General features: G+C 43.1%; 1 protein-coding gene across 2 annotated transcripts in view; it reads right to left on the reverse strand.

The window, feature by feature from the left end:
- ARPC2 (actin related protein 2/3 complex subunit 2) overlaps positions 1-22169 on the reverse strand; it is a 29595-nt gene continuing 7426 nt past the window's right edge. For both annotated transcript variants that reach the window (XM_030851084.2, XM_060301865.2), the window contains exons 3-11: positions 20975-21009; positions 19212-19324; positions 15537-15582; positions 11936-12122; positions 11193-11286; positions 5216-5342; positions 3564-3664; positions 3133-3233; positions 1-462 (exon numbers count right to left, since the gene is read on the reverse strand). In XM_030851084.2, coding sequence (XP_030706944.1) covers positions 438-462; positions 3133-3233; positions 3564-3664; positions 5216-5342; positions 11193-11286; positions 11936-12122; positions 15537-15582; positions 19212-19324; positions 20975-21009 — 829 coding nt within the window. In that variant the 3' untranslated portion in view covers positions 1-437. The remainder of the gene's footprint in view (positions 463-3132; positions 3234-3563; positions 3665-5215; positions 5343-11192; positions 11287-11935; positions 12123-15536; positions 15583-19211; positions 19325-20974; positions 21010-22169) is intronic.

Below are 22169 nucleotides of genomic sequence, written 5' to 3' on the forward strand. Positions count from 1 at the left end.
TAAGATAGAAAGATTTTCTTTATTAATGACCCCAACCGTGTTTCTTTAGATACAGGAGTTCTGAACTCAAATACTTAGGAGAAAACAAGTTAAGATTGCATTATCCTGTAACTCATTACCAGTAACATACTGCAAAGCAAAACAGCTTGGAAAAGAGGGGGAGGGGAAGGGGAGTGAGGGAGGGAAGATAAAGAAAAGGAATTAAGTTGATCAAGTGGAATTCGTTTTTTTCCTTTTTTTTAAAATTCTTGGGAACCATGAAGTCCTTGCAAGCACAGCTCGTTTTTGCAGATTATTTTCCAAACGTGTACAAAATGGAACCAAAACGGAGAATCCCTTAAGAACCTGAAGAGGTGCAACATTAAAAGCTACGATTATCCAGTAGCAAGTGTTCCAGCCTTCAGCTGCCAGCCGCTTCCTCTTCCTGTTCCCAAGAGTTAGCGGGATGAAAACGTCTTCCCCCTTCAAAAGCAGAGAGTAAGTGTGAAGGCTGGTTTCTGTTCACCTTTCCGTCCACCTCATGCTCTGGGCTAGGAATGGGGTCCCGGAAGAGACAGCAAACACGAGGTGGTAAGGTTCCTCAGGCAGAGGTATGTAGGAATTCCAGGCACGGGCTAAGGTCCAGCTTTCACAGAAATGTCTCATCATCTCTTCCTCCCTATTGAATACTTTGGGGTACCAAGTAATACCTGTGCTAATAAGCCCACGAGGACAGTAAATGTACCAAGTTAGACAGGAGAATCACCTGCCCACAATTTCTGGATGGCCTAGACCTATTTGCATTTCAGACTGGGCTCAATCCTCTTCCGAGTAAAGCATTCAGGGTCCTCCTACACAGTTTATACCTATTCGGGCTAGCAGACAGCAGTTCCTTAAATCTTTCACCACGGGGGCAGGACGTCCAAAGAAGCAACCTCCAAACTTCCAAGGTTAAAGGTGCTTCGTGCTGTCACGTGGTGACTACACTCAGCCACGGAACACCTGCCTGACTTAAGGTTCCTGAACTGGGGCGTCCTGTTCCACCCAGTTTCTCCCCAGAATAGCCAACTGTGGGAACAGGCTGGTTCCCGAAGATAGGGGTGCGCATTTGGTAAAGCATCCTGGAAGCTAGAGCTGAGAACTACGGGAAACTGAGGCAAAAATACAGGCGCTAAAGCTTTCCTGCCCTGATCGTCTCATCCAACCCCAAATGAAACTAAAATATTTTGTTATCCATTCCCCGGTAAAAAGCTCACGTGTATCCAATTCAGGCAGAGCTCTGCGGGGTGCTGACGGTTGGCTTCTGATCATAGCAGACCCGCCACGCGCCTTCATGCTGCTCTGGGTTCTGAAACCTCACACAGCAGGGCAGGGGTCCCGGCTTCTTCTGCCCACCCTTGGGAACACGATCTGGTTTTCAGGGTGGATGCAGTTGTTTACCTCACCCTTCTCCTTTCTGGGGCCCACCTCTGCCATTGACGTCATAGGACAGAAAAAGGCAAAGCTGTTCCTCGTAAGTTCCAGGAAGGAGGTTTATGGACAGTTTGCTCATTTCACGGATTCATCTCTTCCCAGTCCCCCATCAGGATAGGGAATTGTCCCTGCCCTCTGTCCACTGCACTCGCTTTGCAATGACCCCCCACGACCGCCTGCTGGCTGTGTTAACAGGGCAGGGGAGAAGCCGTGCAGGGAGACACTGGGTGGTGGCTGCCTGGTGGGCCCTTCTCCTGAATGGACAAGGCAGTTACAGGGCTGACGGTGACACAGCAGCTCATGATGCCCAACCTTCCTGTTCGGTGGGCGACAGGCTGGCCAGGTCAGGTTGCCTTCTGCTGGCTCACCTCCTGGCCTCTACTGAACTGCCTGTCTCTTCACTGGGCCCTGAAAGCTGCCTCACACTCAAGGTCACCAAAGTGGTGTGGGTGAGAGAAGCAAGCAGGGAAAGGGGGACCTGTAAACTCCAGGACGGAGGCAAGGCTCTGCAGGGCAGCGAGAGCGTGCGTCCCCCAGGGCACACACCCTGCTGTCTCCCCCCTTGTGAGTTCTGCCTATTTTAGGGTATGCCACGAAGCTGGCATCTGTGGCTATGCCACGGTAGAAGGAATGATACTGCCACGGCACGTGGACACCTCTCTCTAAGCAGAGGATTGAGCTGTGGACTGAACACTCCGCTGGCTCTGGGCAGTGGGCGGAGCTATTATAGAGAAAGGCCTTTGGTACCAATTTCCTAACGAAGAGACAGGCAGCCTCTAAAGCCTAAAGAAGGCAGGGGCGACTTAACCTGTTCTGTATAAATGTCTGAGGTTAAAACCCTCTGCCCAGGCAAGCAAGCGTCAGACGCCTCTCTCACCCTGCTGAATGGCAGCAGGAACTAGCTGGGCAGAAGAGGCCAGGGGGAGGAGCCTGAAGCCCTAGGCACACCATACCTACTGAAGGCTCCCCCCAAGATTACGGGGTGCTGGCAAATGCACTGGCTGTGAGGGTTGTGGGTAGGCTTAGTTCACCTCAAGATTTTTAACTCAGTGGGCACAAAAGACAGCAGATCAGCACTTATTACCCTACCTGGAGAACAGGACTGCCTAAACTTCACCAGAGGGGGACCCAAGATCTGGCACCTGGCACAGACCCAAATCCCCAGGCCTCAGACCACGCTGGCCTCCTGCATGTAGAGCCTCACACCATTTAGGGCTCTCATCACCTCCATCCCTGATAAAGGTAACTTCCTCTCCATGCAAAATTCCTGCCGCGAAGTGGACCAGGAAAAAGAACACTTAGGGGTGGTTCCACACCTATTTACTCAACTAAATGTCCTTAAGCAAATTACTTCATTTCTCCAAGAAGACCCTGAGAAGGACAAGACTGGCCCCTCAACTCAGGCCCAAAGAGAACACAGCTGATGTCAGTAAAAAGGTCCCTCTGTATTTTATCCTAGCTGCCACTCTCCTCGCTTATAAAGATGTAGAAACAAGGAAACCCACTAAGAAGTGAAAACCTGTGTGTCCCATCTTTAGTCTGCTGGGCAGCTACAGGCCCAACCCTGCCTGCCTCACATGCAGCTACTGCCCAGACACACCTGGGCCACCGACACCACTACCTCCTTCTTGGTGAGCTTAGGAGAGGAAGGTGGTCCTTCTGCAGGACGGTGTGACTCACGTGATTGTTTTCATTTCTTTTTTCTCAGCATCTGGGCGTGCACGATTCAGCACCTTGAGGAAGTCAGATGTTTTTGCCCGCATACGTGTGTGAATATAGGCCTGGAGGCAAACACAATGGGTACTGAAGCAGAGTCATCTTCTAGAAAGACAGCTTTGCTCTAATTAGCAGAAATTATCAGGAAGGTCTGGGAATATCCACCCTAGGGTTGACACAGGGCCATGCAAGGAAGCATATATTCACCTCTCTGCTATGGGGAGGGGTGAGTGAGAGATGGAGAAAGGCCATGATTTCTTGAAGCCTCTAGAACCACCTACAAGAGGTCATAGCAAGAGCCTGGAATACAGAGATGACTTTCTACGGCATCAGCTCTGGTGGAGAGAACGACCCAGAGCACAGGACACTGAGGCGCTGCAGCTGCTCTCACTCACCTTTGAGCACTTGATGTGGTAGTGCAGGTAGTCCCGGAACGTGTGGATCAGGTTGATGGTGTTGTCTCGAGCACTGGCGTTGGTGTGGCGAGGGAACAGCACTGGGCGGCGGTGGGGGAGGGGGATAGGCAAGGCGTCAGGGTCTAATAACACCAATGCCAAAGGGCGGGACGACCAGCAGCCTACAGTCAGCTCCATCTCTCCCTCCTTAAGGACCGTCCACTCATTTCATTATGCCTGGGCTTTGTCAGGGTTTCCTGCCAGTGAGTGCAAATGGAGGCGATCATGGTCGAAAACCAGAGCTCCTCAGGGAAAGGGTTTGGCCCTGGCATTCATTCCAGGTCTGGATTCTCTGGCTGTGCACTGTGAAATCTACTCCTTCTGCCACACACCTATGAGCTCCTGCCTCTGCAGCTCAGCAGTCTCTCTGGAGGATGACACTACTGGCTACCTGGGTGGACTGTGGAGCAATCAGGATTAGAGAACAAAGCCTGCCTGTCCTAGGTCCTTGGTGCTGAAGCAGAGTAAGTCTTCAGATAAACTAGATCCACAGAGGGTCATGTAGTCTGTGGTGAAAACCAAACAGCAAGGGAGAAGGATCTGAGCGCTCTTGATGAGGATGGGCAGGAGAAGCTGCTTTGGCTGGGGGCTGAGAAAAGCCCCCCTGCCGCCAACCCCCTGAAGCCCTGTGCAGTCACTCAACCCTGCGCCTGGGCCGACCTGCACACCTCTCCTTCTGGCTCCCTGGAGCCCTCTCTATCTTCTGCACCCACTCTACTCAGTGGTCTCACCATAAGCAAAATCCTCAAGTATAAAGATTTGTTGAAATGAAAAGGAATGCCTCATAAGAAAGGGTGGGACCCCTGTGTCAGCTTGCCCTGAGAGAAAAGAGCACCAGGCCAGGAGATAACAGCATTGCAAAGGTGCTGAGATGCTAATAACTGTAAGTTTACCATCAGTTTAGGTACCATAAAGAGAGATGCTGCCAAATTAAACTGTGGCAGCCTGCGAATTGTGAGCTGTGTGCCAAACTCAGAGAGTAACGTGAAAAAACAATGTACCTTAGATTTAATGAAACCTGGTAAATCAACTCGCTCATCTTTGATAAACTGGTGCACCTTCAGCACTGAGGTGAATTAAAGAAAACTCCAGAAAGGGGGACATTTTAGTGGCATCTGGGGCAGTGGGTGAACAAGCTGCGGTTCTAAACCGTCAGCTATAATGATGAGCCAGCTCACTAGGCTGAAGCAACTGTAACAGGGGAGCATGTGAATTTTTTCAGGGGGAAAGTGGAGTAAGTGAATCATGGCTGGAGCTCTGGTCTAAATCAGCAAAAAACCAAGAAACGCCAAAGGACACAGTATTCCCACCCAGCTGCTTAGCAATGCTTACATGGCCCTAACTCCTCACACTTGGTATCACAGGCTACACTTTTTTCCTTAGGATTTAGGAAAAACAGGGAAAAAAGGAAAATGATTACTGTATAAAAATAGCACTCGACCTGTACTAGCGTCCGTGGCAGGCCTCCTACAGTCATGGCAGCGGCAACAGGAATGATCGATATGCCTGCTTTCACCCCCGCCCCCCTTAACCACTTCAACTGCAGTATGAACCCATCAAGGTGCGCAAACGCGGCAACCCGCCCCGCTCACCGAAGGTAATGTAGCCGATGTTGTCGCCCACGGCGGCATCGGTGTCTTTCAGCTCGAGAGGAGGTTCCCTGTGGCTAAAGAGGACCTGTGGGGCTGTGTGGCTGGCTCTGCGTCCTTCTTTGAACTCCTGCCAGGATGAAGCAAAAAGCAACCAGAAGAGAATCTGGTGTGAGATGAACGGCAACTTACGCTCCAGGGTGTGCCCTATGGGTATGACCTCTGAGCCCTCTGACCAGCAGAGGCTAATAATAACCTACACCTAATGTGAAATATTACAAGTGCTGGCTGCTATCAATGCACTTCAGATTCAGAGGAGAGATCACAAAGTACTTAACAAGCCCGATCCTCAATGAGTGTGGAAAAGCACTGTTAATTCTTTTGCCTTTCTCTTGTTCTGGAAGAACATAGGTGATAAAATTACTTCTGAGACTAAACAGACAGCAAATTGCAAAGCACTGGGAGAACCAGATTACATTCAGGATAATGACTACTGCTTATTAGTCTCTTTTGATTTAATGTGAAAAGAGGTTACATTTTTCAGGAAATTTAAAAAATTTCTGGGTGAATGGAACCCAAGCTTTAGCGTAAGACTTCAAGTTAGGGACTTCCCTGGTGGTGCAGTGGTTGAGAATCCGACTGCCAATGCAGGGGACATGGGTTCAATCCCTGATCCAGGAAGATCCCACATGCCGCGGAGCAACTAAGCCCGTAAGCCGCAACTACAGAAGCCCATGTGCCACAACTACTGAGCCCGAGTGCTGCAACTACTGAAGCCCGGTGCCTAGAGCCCGTGTTCCGCAACAAGAGAACCCACCACAATGAGAAGCCTGCGTACCGCAACGAAGAGTAGTCCCCACACAACCAAAAAAAAAAAGACTTCGAGCTGAAGTCTTAACTCATTTAACCTTTGCACACAAAGCCCTTTATGAGCTGACCAATTTTTCATCCCTCCTCTCACCCCACCTCCACTTCTTCCAGTTTCATGAATACTATACTTTCTCTGGGCTCTGAGCCTTTGCACAAGTCTTGTTTCACTGAGGTAACTTAGACCCTGTTACTGTTTATAATTCATCAATGAGAACTTTAGACCAAATTTAAGCCCTTCTTGGGAGAAGACAACAATGTTAAAGAAGTTGAGCAGTCTTAGTGTTCACTGAGAAAAGGAGACTGTGTGACATGAGAATTGGAAGTCCGACTTTTGACGCTCGCTCTAGAATGGCCGTGGATGAAATCACCACCACCCTGCATAAGAGCTCACCCTTGACAAAATGTATCCACCCTCACCAAACTACAGAAAAATGCCTAAGGAAGTAAAACACCAGGCCATTCCTTCCATGTTCTAATCTCCACATCTCAAGCTTTCCCAATCTATACATTCCTGTGTAAATAGACAAGTGATACAATGAATCCCTGTCTCAACCCAGATCTGCAAGAACAGGACTAGATTTTCCAGTCATGCCAGTAAAACCGCCGATTCAAATTCTCTGAGTGATGGCAGAAGGATGGAACCAAAGGCTTTCCAAGGTCTCTGAGTTTTATGAGTATACTGAAAGCATGTTATATAGCCATTTGGTCTGCAACGCTCTTCTACTGCTGCTCAGATATGACCTCTTCTATAACGTTATCTCCAATAGCCTGGGGGTAGCTGGCTGCTCTCCCCTCAGGGTTCCCATGTCTTTTCTCTACTGTGATACTTTACTATTCATTAATGCATCTGGCTTCCCCACCAGGTTGTGAAAGTTCCTCAAGCCAAGGATCCTGCTTTTATTCATCTCTGTATCTAGTCCTCTGCCCTTCAAAGAGGCTGTCTAGCACATGGCTTGCTGAATGAAAGAAAGCACCTCTACCCTAGCTGACTTCAGTGCCAGTGTCAGGACACTGTAAAGGAGCAGGGACTGTGTTTCCATTTGCAGGTAGGAGAATACGCACTGATCAGCAAGCCTTCAGTAAACGAGGAAGGATAACACCTGAGGAGGTCTAATGCCCAGTCCGGGATCTCGCCTGTTTCACCACCCTGCCTCCTGAGCTCACTGCGTGGCTTCTAAAGGTTGGTGGGAAATAAATTAACATCACTGGGTTAGGTTAGCTCCCCTTTGAATTTTGTTCCCCAAAGGAAAAATACTTGGAGAGGGAGGAAAGGATCCAAGATCATTCAAAATGGAAATTCTTAAAGCAAAGCTTGTGAGATTGCCCTTCTCTAGAAAACACCTTTCATTCTGCAACTGGGTTGGGAGGTTCTCTAAGTTCTGTCAGTTTTCCTCTTTAGCCTCGGGGGAGAAAACAGAACAGATAATAACTGCCCGCCAGTATTTTCTTGTGTTTAGTTAGCTTCCTGAAGGCTCCAGTTCACTGGTACACGTGGCATTCACAACCAGCTGGAGTATTTGTAAGCCTGTGGTGACTTGGCAGCATTTCAACAGTTCTGTATATGGAAAGTGATACATTTCAAACCTTTCAGACTTGGTTAACAATATACATCTGATTTGGGGCTATCCTTTAGGCAATCTCATGTTTCTCCTTGGTTTTCTCTCTTACATAACACTTAAAAGCCAATCAACCCACCAACCAGCAGCTCTCTTTTCCTTAGTGTCTTTGTTACATATGTATCAGCAATACTGCCTCTTTTTTCTCCCTCCAGCTGGGATGTCTTTTGAACATCACAATACTATTTCTTTCCTCCATCAAAGCACAAATGACCACAGGAAGTTTAGAATAAACCCAAACATACACAGAAATTTAGTATATGATAAAGGTAGCATCTTAAAATCAGTAGTGTAAACATGGGCTTTTAAATAATTGCTGCTGGGACCAGTGGGTAGCCACTTAGAAAAAAAGATGTATCCACCTTTCATACCATGTACCAAGAGAAACTCCACACAGGTAATAAGATTTATGTGTAAAATATGAAACTATAAAAACACCAGGAAAATAATACAGGTAAACTTCTTTATAACCTTGCAGTAGGGAAGGAGTTTCTAACTATGACTCAAAATCTGGAAGCCATAAGAGGTTGACCAATTTAACTATGTGAAAATAAAGTTCTGCATGGGGAAAAAGCAAAACAAAACAACAACAAAAACAACTCACAAAGTCTAACGACCAACTGGAAAAAATATTTGCAATTCTTATCACAGAAAAAGGGCTAATCTCCCTAGCATATGAAGAAATTGAGAAGATCAATAACCCAACAGAAAAATGCATAGGGGACATAAAGAGACATTTCACAGGAAAAAAGAAACAAATAGCCTGCAGCATAAAAAAAGATGTTTTGACCTTGTTCATAAGAAAAGTAGATAGCATTTTTAACCTGTCAGATTGGCAGAAATCCAAAAGTTCAACACTTTGGGGAAATGGACACTCTCATGCATTGGTGGTGGGAGGGCAAATGGCACAACTTCTATGGAGAAGAGTTTGGCAATGCCCTCCAAAATTACTCACTTTGAATCAGTGTTCCCAGTTCAGGAAAATATCCTATAGATACAACCCCACATGTATACAGGTAGCAAGGGGCCTCAAAAGGGGCATCTTCACAATTGCCTAAGAGGCAAATTGCTTCTGTCTTGTCTCTGAACATGGAGAAACCAGTGGTTTCCACTTAACTTCTCTTACTTACTGAACTAACTTAAAGATCTAATAATATAAAAAAATCCTAGCTCACCATACTCCAATGTCCAAAAGGGTAACTATTGTTTCTATTGCTTTTCAGGTAATAAGCGTTGAAATGAGGATATCTACCAGATTTTCCCTGGTGCTCAGCTCACACGCCTACAAAGATAATGCCCCAAAGCCGAGCACTGGGACATCCTTATGAGTGGGGAATGCAAACTCCCTGTTTTTTTCCTTACGGCAGCAATAAGCATCCCTCTAAGTCTGCCTGCCAAATGACAAAAGCAGGGACTGTGCTCTGCCCCGGTTGGAGGTGCGTATGCCGGCATGAGAAAACAGAGACCTGCAGCAAGCAGATAGTGACCACAAGGAACTGCAAACAGCCTCCCCAGGTCACAACACTCTGTGCTGGGCATCCACTGTTCTCCCTTCTCCTAGAAATTTAAAACAACTAGGCCCAGGACAATGATCAGATGATTTATTCTGGAGGGGAAAACCAGCCAAATAAGTCCAGCTTTCTATGGTCATTTCAAATAAATTACCTCAGCCTTTGAGTTTGGAGAGGGAGGCAGGGCAGATGGCTTCCTGAGCACTGCCTTCTCACATGGTGCCAGCCCCATCACTCACTGGAGAAACTGTCAGTGCAAAAATGCAGACTTTCTTTTTCCTTTTAGAAGTGCCCTACCACATGTACTTTGAGGGAGAGCTTAAGTTCACATGCAAAAAAGAACACACAAAATTCTCCTAAGGAACAAATCTCCAGTACACTCTCCAAGATCAGATCTGTTTAAAGTATAAAAATAAGTTAAGATGTTGTCTGGGATAAAATGGAACAAGACTGGTAAAAAAACAGCCAAATCTAAATATATAGTTCATAGCTTTTAAAATTAGCTTGTCAGTCTGGATTTAGCCCAATTTCTGAGCTACTGCATTTAATTCCCCTGTCAATTCTGCATAGAAACGCATGAAATGCCTGCCTGAGGCGTACATTTAGGACCTAAGATATACATATCTATATATATATATGTACATACACACACACTTTCGTAAGTTTGAGTACTCTCAAATGCTGCGTCAATATTCCAATTTTTCTGCACAGGGACTACAAAATTAGTTTCTGATTAATTAGCTTAAACACAAAAAGCCATGGGCTTCCCTGGTGGCACAGTGGTTAAGAATCCACCTGCCAATGCAGGGGACGTGGGTTCAATCCCTGGTCCGGGAAGATCCCACATGCCACAGAGCAACTAAACCCATGCGCCACAACTACTGAGCCTGTGCTCCAGAGCCTGCGAGCCACAACTACTGAAGCCCGCACACCTGAGCCCGTGCTCTGCAACAAGAGAAGCCACCACAATGAGAAGCCTGCACACGGTAACAAAGAGTAGCCCCCGTTCGCCGCAACTAGAGAAAGACCGCGCGCAGCAACAAAGACCCAACACAGCCAAAAATAAATACATTTATAAAAACAAAAAAACCCAAAAAGCCACCACAGATGGATCAAACTGAGAATATCCTTTTTGAAGATTTCCCTAGCCACTTAGAATGGCTACACATAAAGTATTCTCACTATATTAAGCACAATTGTCTTTCAACCTAACCTGGCAAAAGAGATTCTGTCCCAGAATTCTTAAACCTCTTCACCCTGCTAAGGAACAGAATGAACCTACAAGTGTTTTGAAATTTAACCACTGTACTAGATTTTGAATGCTGAGCCATCTCAGAAGAAACCAGCCAGGATACCACTTCACCAATGAGCTCTCACATCCTAAAGCCAGCAACTGGTTAGCAGACAGCATGACAAAGCCACAGCGGGTGTGTTGTGTCAGACCTGAGTCCAACCGTACCAGAAATCCAATTTCAAAATGTCCTGCTAAACCCATTACTCTTCTAGTAGATGAGCTTCTTCTGAGGGAGGCACTCCCTCCATGGGGGCCTCGGTCAAACTCAGGCCCCTTCTCGTCACTGTCAGTTCGACAACTCTACCCTATTAATGCATTACCTACTACTTAAGAATTTTCTCTAGATTCCATTCTAAAAAGACTTTATTTGGGACTAAGCCAAGCCAGTAGACCTTGCTAGAAACTTGAGGAAACGTAAGAGGGCAGGAAATGTGACCAAGCTTTAAATTAAAGACCCCACGGCAGGAAGGATGCTTAATATTCAGTCATTTTGTCAGTATGTTTAATATTCAATTCACCCTCTAGTCCAGTCCTGCAAAAGGGCTAAATCCACCAAGAAAAAAAATTCAGTGAGTTTGATGGGGGCTGTTTAATCAAAGGAGCTGCCAGTTCTATGGTCATGGTGTGCTTTGATGACGAGGTGTAAGTCACCAGGCCATGGCTCCCCCCGCAAGATGTCTGCTCCATACCTGCATGAACACCTTTCCAATGACCACATCGTCGTCATCCTTAAACACTGTGCTGAAGACTACTGTGACTCTGTCCTTTTTAGACTCAACATACCTGAGGGAAACAAAACCCATGAGAGTGAGTGCAGAACCAGAACAGGGTTTTGTCAAGAACTTGATCTACAAGTGAAGTAGGAGGGTAAAGTCACGAATCTGTTAATTCATAAAACAAGGTGGCCAACAAAGTCAGTATAATAAATGCATGCCTAAATAAATAAATAAATAAATAAATGCCCTATGTGAGGCAAGAGATGAAAATCACCCAAAGTGGATGTTATTAACTTGTCTACATGCTCCGACATGGAATCCAGAGTTAGTGATTCTCAGAATTCCACTTTAAAGAATGTATTCCTTTATATACTATGAGACTCATAGCATGTAGATGATCCAAGAGTTGCAACAACACAGAACCTACAGTCACCCTCTGCCTCCCGATTATCCAGCTATACTACTGAAGGGGACTCAAAATGATGGTGCCTTCAAGGAGAGCACTGGATTCTCTTTTCATCTTTTGCCAACTTTCAGTATCTGGAGACAAGAAGTGGCCTTTCCCCCTCAACACTTACATCCTGGGTTAAAAAATTTTATGAGAAAGACACTTGGGGGATTCACACAACAGAGTTTAAGGTTTGACTTAGCCGAATGACTTTCAGTAAGCATGCGTGACAGCCACACCAGGCTTCAGGACCAAATTCTATACTCACATGGTCTCATCATCCCTATAATGGATAACTGCCCTGTTCTCTCCTTCCTTGCCCTCTTCTTGGAATTGGAAATATTTCTCAAAGACAGAGGCAAAACAGTTTCGTTTCAACATGCCAGCCTGATGCACGATGGAATCCTTGGATGCAGGCAGATTTTCAAGGTCATATAGCAAAGAGACATTGTATCCTGGAGGGGAAAAAAAAACACCCAACAATTACATTAAAAAAAACTTTACAGGTTCTAATGACATTTTATTTTGTCTCAATGTCTATACTTTTAACCCAGGTAGAAAGCTGTCCATTCCCATTTACTTCAAAGGGCAAATGAGATGAAATAAAAAATCTTAATTCTTGCAGAATTACTGTAAATATATATATAGCTAATTAACAGATAATATGCAAAAATTTGAATCAATATCAAAGATGACTGATTACAAATAAGGAATGGGAGGAAGTCATAATCCTGGAAACTTCATTAGAAATTTAATGTTCCAGACACAGCTGTGAAGGGGGCTGAAGATGCTATCAAGCTATAATATGAGTTACATATTTTCCTCATGAGGTTTAACATGCCAAGTGCCAACACGGCCAGCAGTTGGGTTGCTTTTTGATAATAAAATATACCCGCTTACATGCTATCACAAACCCTGAGGATGGAGGTAGGGAAAAAAACCTAAAAAGGGTTCATATACCTCCCCAATAGATTTGTGTACCCTGTAAAATTTTCAAGGTGTTTTAAAATATTTGACTTCATTTGATCTCCATAAGAATTCTTTGGGGACTTCCCTGGTGGTGCAGTGGTTAAGAATCCGCCTGCCAATGCAGGGGACACGGGTTCGAGTCCTGGTCCGGGAAGATCTCACATGCCGCAGAGCAACTAAGCCTGTGCGCCACAACTGAGACTGCGCTCTACAGACCGCAAGGCAAAACTACTGAGCCTGCGTGTCGCAACTATTGAAGCCCGCGCGTCTAGAGCCCGTGCTCCACAAGAGAAGCCACTGCAATGAGAAGCTCTCACACTGCAACGAAGAGTAGCCCCCTCTCACCACAACTAGAGAAAGCCCGCGTGCAGCAACGAAGACCCAACGCAGCCAAAAATAAATACATAAAATTAAAAAAAAAAAAGAATTCTTCGAAATAGGTAGGCCAGAATATGGTTATTCTCATTTTAGAGGGAAAAAGAGGTTCAAAGAAGCAAAGTGCCAGGCCAAATGCAGCATGATATAAAGGTGGAGGCAACTCTTTCTTGAGCTGAACAAAAACTGGGTCCAAATCCTGGCGTTGACACTTCTGGCCTTGGACAAATTGCCTAACTTCTACAATTCCTGCATCTGTTAAAAAAAAAGGGTGGTGAGTTGGGGGAGACTGCTGGGAGAATTAAAAGAACACACAGTATTTAAAGTGCCTGTAACATAGCAGGTCATCAATAAACGGGGCAGAACAGAGACTGAAGTCTGAGTGTACTGACCACTACACTATTTTGCCTCCTTTATAGCGTGTCCAGCACAAATTCCAACAAGGCTGGGATGCTTTATTTTATAATCTAGCCAAATAATACCTGCCCAAAAATCTATAGATGATTCTGCAAGAGTATCTGTACATCACCGAGGATCATTTCATATTCTAGACAACTGATCGCGATAATTTTGCCAGAACTGTATAGATTTCACATTTCCAAGTATCTTAGACCTTTATACTTTGTTACTATTTAATTTTTTCCCAAAAGCATTCCTGGGGTCTGTGTTTTTTGTTGGATCTATCCTCACTGAGAGCACTGGCTGGCTATCTAAATCTCTGTTCTAGACAGTGCTTAGCACATTTTTGGCACTCCAATATTAAATAATACCAATCACCATTCCATTTTGGATACCTGAAAACCAGATAAATAGACCACAAGATTAGATTAAAAAAGAAAATATTTAAACTTGAGGTTTGCTATTTTTAAGAAGCCAAATAAAACAAACGAAATAAAACTATAACTGAAGCCAGACTTAAGTACGGCTTCTGACATGATGAACAGAACATACTGAAGAAAAGTAAAAATCTAGTATGCCCTGCTGAGTTTTCCAAACTTGCCTAGATAAATCCATAGAAAAAGAGGAAGAGACATGCTACCTTCACATCTTTTTATACTTTGCACTTGTCTGAACACAAGGTCTGCAATTTGGTAGCGTGTGCTTTAGCACAGAAAGCGGAAGAGAAGGCCCAGAGACAGAAACATAAGCTCTCTGAGTTATACTCTGCTTGTTCTGATAGATTTTAGGATCTGAGCGGTGACAAGCACATCTGAGAGTTCCTTTATGCTTTTTCTGCTATAGTTCTTTTTTTTCCTTTCTTTCTGAAATTCCTTGATTCCTCTTAAAGCCTACAGTGTTATTTATCTTTTGGCTTTTATTTCTGAGATACGTTTGGACCATCAATTTGGGGATTAACACATTTCAGTATTCTTTAGGAGTGCAAAGCTCTCATCCATAAATACTCCTAGTAGCAAGTTACATTCCAAAGGCGCTTTTTCTTTATTAGATATTTTGTTTCCAAAGCAGCATATAAGAGTCACAGGTAGGTATTCTAATGGGAATGGTGAGATGGTGTCATGTTGTTGTTGTTGTTTTGCGGTACGCGGGCCTCTCACTGTTGTGGCCTCTCCCGTTGCGGAGCACAGGCTCCGGACGCACAGGCTCAGCGGCCACGGCTCACGGGCCTAGCTGCTCCGCGGCATGTGGGATCTTCCCGGACCGGGGCACGAACCCGTGCCGTGTCCCCTGCATCGGCAGGTGGACTCTCAACCACTGCGCCACCAGGGAAGCCCTGTTGTTGTTTTTAAAGTAACTTGTTAAAAGAGACAGACACACCTTCCTTTTTAGAAGGATTTGTTAGTCAAGGTACCACAGTCACAGGATTTGAGTAACAAATATTATGTTCAAACAGTCTTACAACTTGGTCCTGACTATGCGGCCCCGGCTAGACACCTCAGAATTTGAAACTACCACTTAATCATAGGGATAAAAATACTGTTTATTTTTTTCTACTTTAAACTTCCTTTAAAGCTGTGTAACATAGCTGTTCTAATCAAGGATGGCCATGGTGTTTCCAATACCTCTGGCCATGAAGGAGGCAGAGATCACTGATCAGAACAGATGAAAGGGGCTGAAATTTTTGTTACTTGAAAATGTGAGAATAGTTGTGAATATTGCTTTTCCTTCTCCAAATGTACAGTGTACAAACGTTACTAGGGGCTGGGAGGGAGACTCAATGTTTGCTTAGTCTTCTCAAAAGGCATTTTAATCATCATGGGCAAACAAAGGTGGCCCTCTGGCTGAAACATTAAGCGAGAGTCATTAGGCCTTAGCCAGTAAATGTTAAAAATGGCATACGTCAATTCTCTGTGTGACTATAACAATAATGTGTACCATTACTGGACAATGCAAACCCCTTAAAAGCTATTTTTATGGAAAGAGTTGAAGTGGGAACTGAACTAATGCAAAAATATTTGTAAGATGAATTAACATTTAAACGAAATCCTTTGGCTAAAAAAAGCATAGCACAAAAAAGGACAGGTCTCTTTCTATGTCATCCCACAGCTGCTCACATTACTACATACCTGATTCTGGATTTACCAAAAAACTCCCGTACACTCTCTTTAATAACTAGAAAACACAAAAACAAATAGGTTAATTCAAAGTCCATGATAATTTCATTATTTTCAAAGCACTGTGCTGGCTAAGCTTTTCCTAAGCCAGCGTTCTTCCTAAGTTTCAAATGGCGAATGAGAAACTGGATAGAGGGGGAAGCAGATTTATCTGAGTTACCAAGCAAATCACTCACAGAACTGCAATTAACTCCAAATGGTTGGTCTAGGATCTGTGTTTCAATCAAGGTTCACCCTTTACTCTTTTAGGACTCAGTCACACCTGTTACATGACGAGATACAACCAGAACTGTCGGGAACTGATTCCAGTTAGCTTGCTTATCTTGTATGCTTTAAAATTATTTAGCTCACCATCATCTTTTTTACAAGACAAAAAGCAATGGATAACTGAATCTTAGCCAGTTATTTATGCGGTGGGTCCACAGAAGCTTGTACTCTCTAAATGTCTTTTTCTCAAAACCAACAAACAGCTGGCTACTTCCCAGCTTTTTGGAGTAAATGATAAAACAAGAGCCCCTTTTACACCTTCTTATTTTTTCTCTGCCGGTATGACTGCTCTCCCTGGTAGAAACTGCTCCTAGGCTGACATGGTTTAAGAAACAAACTTTTTATTCGGGAAGGAACAGTTCTGACTTAAACGTTATATGGGACATATTAAGCGGAAGAAAGGCAGTTATTTGAAGAGAGAAAAAAAAATATTAAAGTCACTAGAATTTAATAACCTCTCAGTATTTAGTAGTCTTTATATGTTTAAGAGGCAAAACACAGACAGGGCTTATTACTATGTCTCCTTAAAACCTTACACTTAGGGAGGCAAGGTGTCATCACTATTTTACAGGAAGGTAGAACTGAGGCCAATATATTAACCCTCAGTAGTATAACAGGCTGTAGGGTTTTGTCTCTAGGCATCCAATTTCTAACTCTATGCCACCACAAACACACTAATGATTCTCTTGCATTTTCTGGGCTATCAAAAAAAGAGGTACTGAATCCAAGACAAGTTACCAAGTTAAAAATGAACAAGGGTACAAACTTGTTTTAATTGTAAGAGTGGCATGTGTGTTTTAAAGGATCCCACTAGCCAGCGAAACGCACTGCGAACACAGGCAGCACTAGAGTGGAGGTCCATGTGAGCAGGGCCTCTGTCTCGTTCACTCCTGTGGTCTCATTGCCCATCTCTGACATCCGGGGCCTCATAATAGATCTGAGCAAATGTCGATGCTTTTCTTCTAACCTTATTTTCAATGTACTCTCTAGGTTATTTAAAACAAACACAACAAACAAACCAGGAGCAAACCATTTATTTCACGTCCCATTTAAAAAAATTATCACATGGTAGGTTCTTTCCCCCCATTCTTAAATATTCTTTAGTATTCCACATATCAATCATTATCCTATAGCTGGAAGAAATTCTCAACATGCAAAACTTGGATACTAGGGTGGACCTCACTGCATGAATCAGTGACCACACTTTTTGTATAAAGGTAAAAGATAAGTAATGTCACATGTAGTTCCTATTTGGTGACCATACAGCCACTGTAAGGTATCTCTTTTACAGAAGAGGAACTAAAGGGAGAAGTTCAAGGTCATAGAGTCTGTTGACCTTCAGGTGTCCCATATACCACTTCTCCTTAACTGTCTGGGGGAAAAATAAAGTAACACACATATCCCATTAACAATTTTAACTAGCTACAATTCTGTACTGTGTGTACTTGGAGGAAGGGAAAATCAAATGTGGGAGAAACCACAGCACCTAAGATTTAGTTTAATTCCAAGTTACCAAATTAATACTCTGAGATCTAAGAGGTTTTTAGAGCCAAAATTACACCACATTCAACTCCTTTGCGCCCTCCTCTTGGCAAAACCAGCCAGCGCTTCCCTGCTGACTTCACTTGCACTTTTAACCATGATTCACTTTTCAATTTGTGCCCCCTCTTTAACAGGCCACCAGAAGTTCAGACCTTCCCACCCCAGCAGCTGAGGCTTTCTGCTTTGAAAAAGGGCCTGTGACAAAGTAACAAGCTTCCTGTGGTTATCCCAGGCTGGTCACTGTTTAACCAACCCAGGGAGCCATTTACTGTGCACTCTGCCCCAACACTGCCAATGTTACGTACTCCACCCACTTGAGTGGGTGGGGCTGTTTCTTTGACCCTTGTGGTACCTACGAGAATAGCAAAGTGTTCTGGAGTTCTACCATAAGGAAAGCACAGATTGGAAAGGAGATTTAAGAAATCTAGCTTAACACTTTCTCTCCCTCCCAAGGATTGTTCTTATTGCACCTATATCTTTAAAGAGAGAGGACTATCTAGGGAGAATGATCACACAATTTTTTAGTTGTTTGTTCAAATGTTCAGCAGTTCTTTCCAGGTAGTTGTCTTCTACTTCATCTAATGCCCGGCCAGCTCAACGCCATTTGTTTCCCCTTGCTCTTCATCTGGTAAAGAGTCAGCCAGTGTCACTTATATAATTAATAATCTTTCAAATGCTTTAAAAGACTAGGTCTTTCTCCTGAAGCTCTTCCTTTTCGGGTAAAATAACCCTGAATACAAATTCTCTAAACCATCCTTCTTCCCTTGAATTTATGAGGCAAATCAGAAAAGGTTTTAGCTCTACCCTTGAACTTACAGGGCAAACCAATCACATATGAAGAAGGAAGGGAAGTGACGGTGTACGGCTCTTGGTATTCTTCATGGTTAACATCAATTTTAATTTTTATTGTTAAGATTTTGATTATACTCTTTTGCAAACAGCCTTTTTCATTACATAAATTTTAAAGAAGTCAAAAGCTACTACTCTTAATCAGAAAGAAAATATATCTGATTTCATTCACCAGACTGTATCTTCATTCACCAGATTAAGGAGAACCTACTTTGTTAAAACTAAAAGATATTTGAAAACTGATTCAGGAACTGAGTCATACTTCCTGCTTTGAGACCCAACCACAACGTGCACACACTGGTGTAACAGCATTTTCTTTCTTCCATAAATGGCTCTCCCCAGAGCAAACATAGTTCAACAGGAACCAAACCCATTGAAAGAAGCCAGTGAATAAAGCATGGCCATCAGAGTTTCAAAATGCATGGACACCCTTTCTTATTTCCCCTAAGGTAGTCATAAAGAAGAGCAGATACTTAAAGAGGCCAGCTCTAAAGAGCATTAAATTTAAAAATTGAAAGGGCAGATTTGTGCCTAAATTTCCAAAATAAGAAATTAAGATTGTAAACTTGAAACAGGTCAGAGGTTATATACCTACTTCACAATGTAACAGAAATAGAACAGAACCCATCTCAGTCTTGTGATAGTTATTTTTGTATTGGTCAAGGAAAAGTATTCTTTGCTCCATTTTTTGAGAACTAAAGCTGTTTTTGATTTCATTGGTTAGAGAACATCTTTATTTCTTCAGAGTAAAAAGCAGGCAAGCAAAGAACCAAAACTCTTTCTGGGAAACACCATTCTTTACGACTATGGGAAACAGAGTCAAGAGCCCCTGGTTAGGTGAGCAAGCCAACCAGAGTGGCCCGTGCCAGTAGGGATGACTCAGTGCCGTGGATCTTCTAGGAGTGGCAAGCTACCAAGAAAAGGTGAGAAGGAAAAAAGAGTCCCAAGGAAAAGTGATGTGGAACTTACCTCATCAGCACCATGTGCCTGAAGTTCCTTGTAGAATTTCAAAGAAATACTGACCATTACTTTTGTTTTGTCTCCATTAGGATTTGAAATATGATAGAGGACTCCATCAAAATCTGCAAGGAAAAGCAAATAAGGTTGCTTAAGTTGGGAATAGGGAATAATATCTCAAAGTACCTGCCTACATGTTGCAGGCCACAAGGAAGTCTCCCTTACAAGTAGGCATATAAGTAAAACTGCATTTATTTTAAATCCATGTGGAAAGTCAGCAGAAACACTGAGATAGAATTAGAGAGTACCTATCTCTTTGCTCTTTTCTAAAATTACAAAGCTATTTTTACTTTAATCACAGCTTGGTGCTGAAAGAATTTGAAAAAACATCTTTATTGTGATGTATTTTAAACATGTATAAAATATAATTTATAACAAACCCCTATTCTCATCATGGCTTCAACAATTATCAACATATGGCCAATCTTGTTTCACTCAGACACACCCCTTCCCAATGATTTATTCTGAAGCAAATTGCATACGTCACTTCATCCATAAATATTTCAGAATACACCTCTAAAAGGTAAAGAAGACAGTTGAAAAGAAAAGAAAATAACCCCAATTCCACTGTCATGCCTAAATTAAAAAAAAAATTTATTAATATCAAATATCCAGTCAAGCACTGAAATATTGTCTCAAGAATTTAAAAAAAAAATATTGTTGTCTTACTTATGTAAAACGTTCAAAGAAGAGAATGAATAATATTAAGCCATTCTTGATTAGGCCTGATAGCTTAGCTGACTTTTTTTTTTTGTCTTTTAGCCTATTACCTTTTTAAAAATTTGGACCAAGCTGTTAGTCTCCAAAAACTGAGTGACAGTGGTGATGTTAGTGAGGTTTTTTCAATATAGAATCCCTGTGCACAGATAATCATCATAGTACCAAGTTGAAGGAATCAAATGGAGCCACATTTAAATAAGTCTAATTTGAATTTCAGAATGTGCTGTGTTGGGACGTTGTGGCCACCTTTGCCACGCATGTTCTGTTGATTCTGTCAATAAAGAAGACTTCAGCTTCAAAAAAAAAATTTTTTTTGTCTTATTTGAATTAGGATCCAAACAAGCCCACACACTGCATTTGGTTATCCCTTAAGTTTCTGTACTCCACAGGCCTCCCCTCTCTTGTAGTTCCTGAAACCAGGTGCTGAGTGTAATTACTTTAGGGAGATCTGGCATTGCTAGTTAGTATGAGGGGAAGGGGATGGTGCCTGGCCTCCAAGTCACAGCACTTCAGAGCTGCAAAAAGTGTTCCAAGATCATCTAGCCAAGTACCCTCATTTCTACAGAGCATAACTATCCAACTCCTCAAAGTTCACACAGCAAGTGAGTAGTATCAATACCTAATTCTTTCTAGGAAAAGAAAGCAGCAACATCTCTCTCTGACTTGTGGAACAGGTCTCTAGCACTTTTGTAATTCCCCACTCCTCTAGTGCTAGGCAAACTAAGATGATGGTTAAAGATAATAACAAAATATTTCCAAATTTAAAAAACCTTAGTTTGTACCACAAAATTAAACCCAAACTTCTAAGATATCAGCAGGTAACTTTATATAGCTCACTAAATCCATGGAATAATCATCTAAAATAAAGACCCCCCCCCCCTCCACACACAAAGACAATCAAGATAGTAGCCCTAAAAAGCTTATTTTAGGAAGAATTTTATTTTCTATTTTTTATATTGTGCCTTCTTCTTAGTAGGTGAGATAAAGGCACTTACCTGCAAATGTTACTTCTACAGCTTCTGGTTTGTTTCTGCAAAACAAAACAAGTCCTTTAGTTAAGATAACTATATTGCTGGGACTTCCCTGGTGGTCCAGTGGTTAAGACGCCACACTTCCAATGCAGGGGGCACGAGTTCGATCCCTGGTCAGGGAACTAACATTCTGCGTGCCGCATGGTACAGCCAAAAAACAATATAACTATATTGCTGTTTGCCTTCAGGGGGACTTGCAAAAGGCTCCTGAGCTTTATTTAAGATCGGACCATCCTGTAAAAATCTTATACTTACCATTGATCCAGGTACACAATTCATTTTCTTATGCATCTAAACCTCTGTAGTTATCAGGGTGGAGGACTGAAAAAAGGAAGCAGGACAGATAAAGCTTTTGTTTTGCAGCTGGAATCTCTGCTGTGGTTGTGCTCACCTTCAATTCTCAACTCCTTAAGACCATGATAGACGTTTGTATATGTGACCCACAAAATGCCCTCTTTTGGTCAATCCCTCCCCCACGGAACATACTCAGTAGAGGTAGCACACTCAGCAGGAAAACTGCTAAACAGAGCATAGAATGGTTTAAATTTACTTAAAGTGAAAGGATGATTTCAGGCTATAAACGATACAGTTCTATTCCATTTCGAAGACAATCTGTCTTCCTACACATCTTTCCCTCTCCCTTACATGAGCGAAGTTCTCACCACTCTCCTTAGTGAAGCCCTCTTTGGTTCCACCCTAGTTTTTTTGGTTTTGTTTTTAAATTCCAGTGTGTACGTCCATAAAGTGTAGCACAAAATAACACTGCGAAATCACTGAGAACAGTTAAGACACCTGTTTTCCAACTTCAGCCTTTTCTCCAGGACCATGTTTTCAGACAAATTAACACTACACACCTTCTTTTTCTTGCCTATTCATCTATGAAATGGGAGAACACAAATGATCCTACCTACCTCTCACAACTGCTAAAGATAAAACAAGAGAACAGACACAGAAGAACTTATCCTGGAAGGCAAAGACAGTCTAACACCTTCTGGGCGATTCCCAGATGAGCCTGGAACATGGACTTCTATGTGATAAATGCTGCTGAGTTATTACCTAGAAAGCATGACATATATCCTAGCTATAAACAATAAGTCAATTAACCTCCAGTGAAAAGCTACTTCACATGCTTTCCTCACTTTTCCTCAAAGCCCAATGG

This window comes from Globicephala melas, chromosome 7 (assembly GCF_963455315.2).
Source record: "Globicephala melas chromosome 7, mGloMel1.2, whole genome shotgun sequence".
Taxonomy (NCBI): domain Eukaryota; kingdom Metazoa; phylum Chordata; class Mammalia; order Artiodactyla; family Delphinidae; genus Globicephala; species Globicephala melas.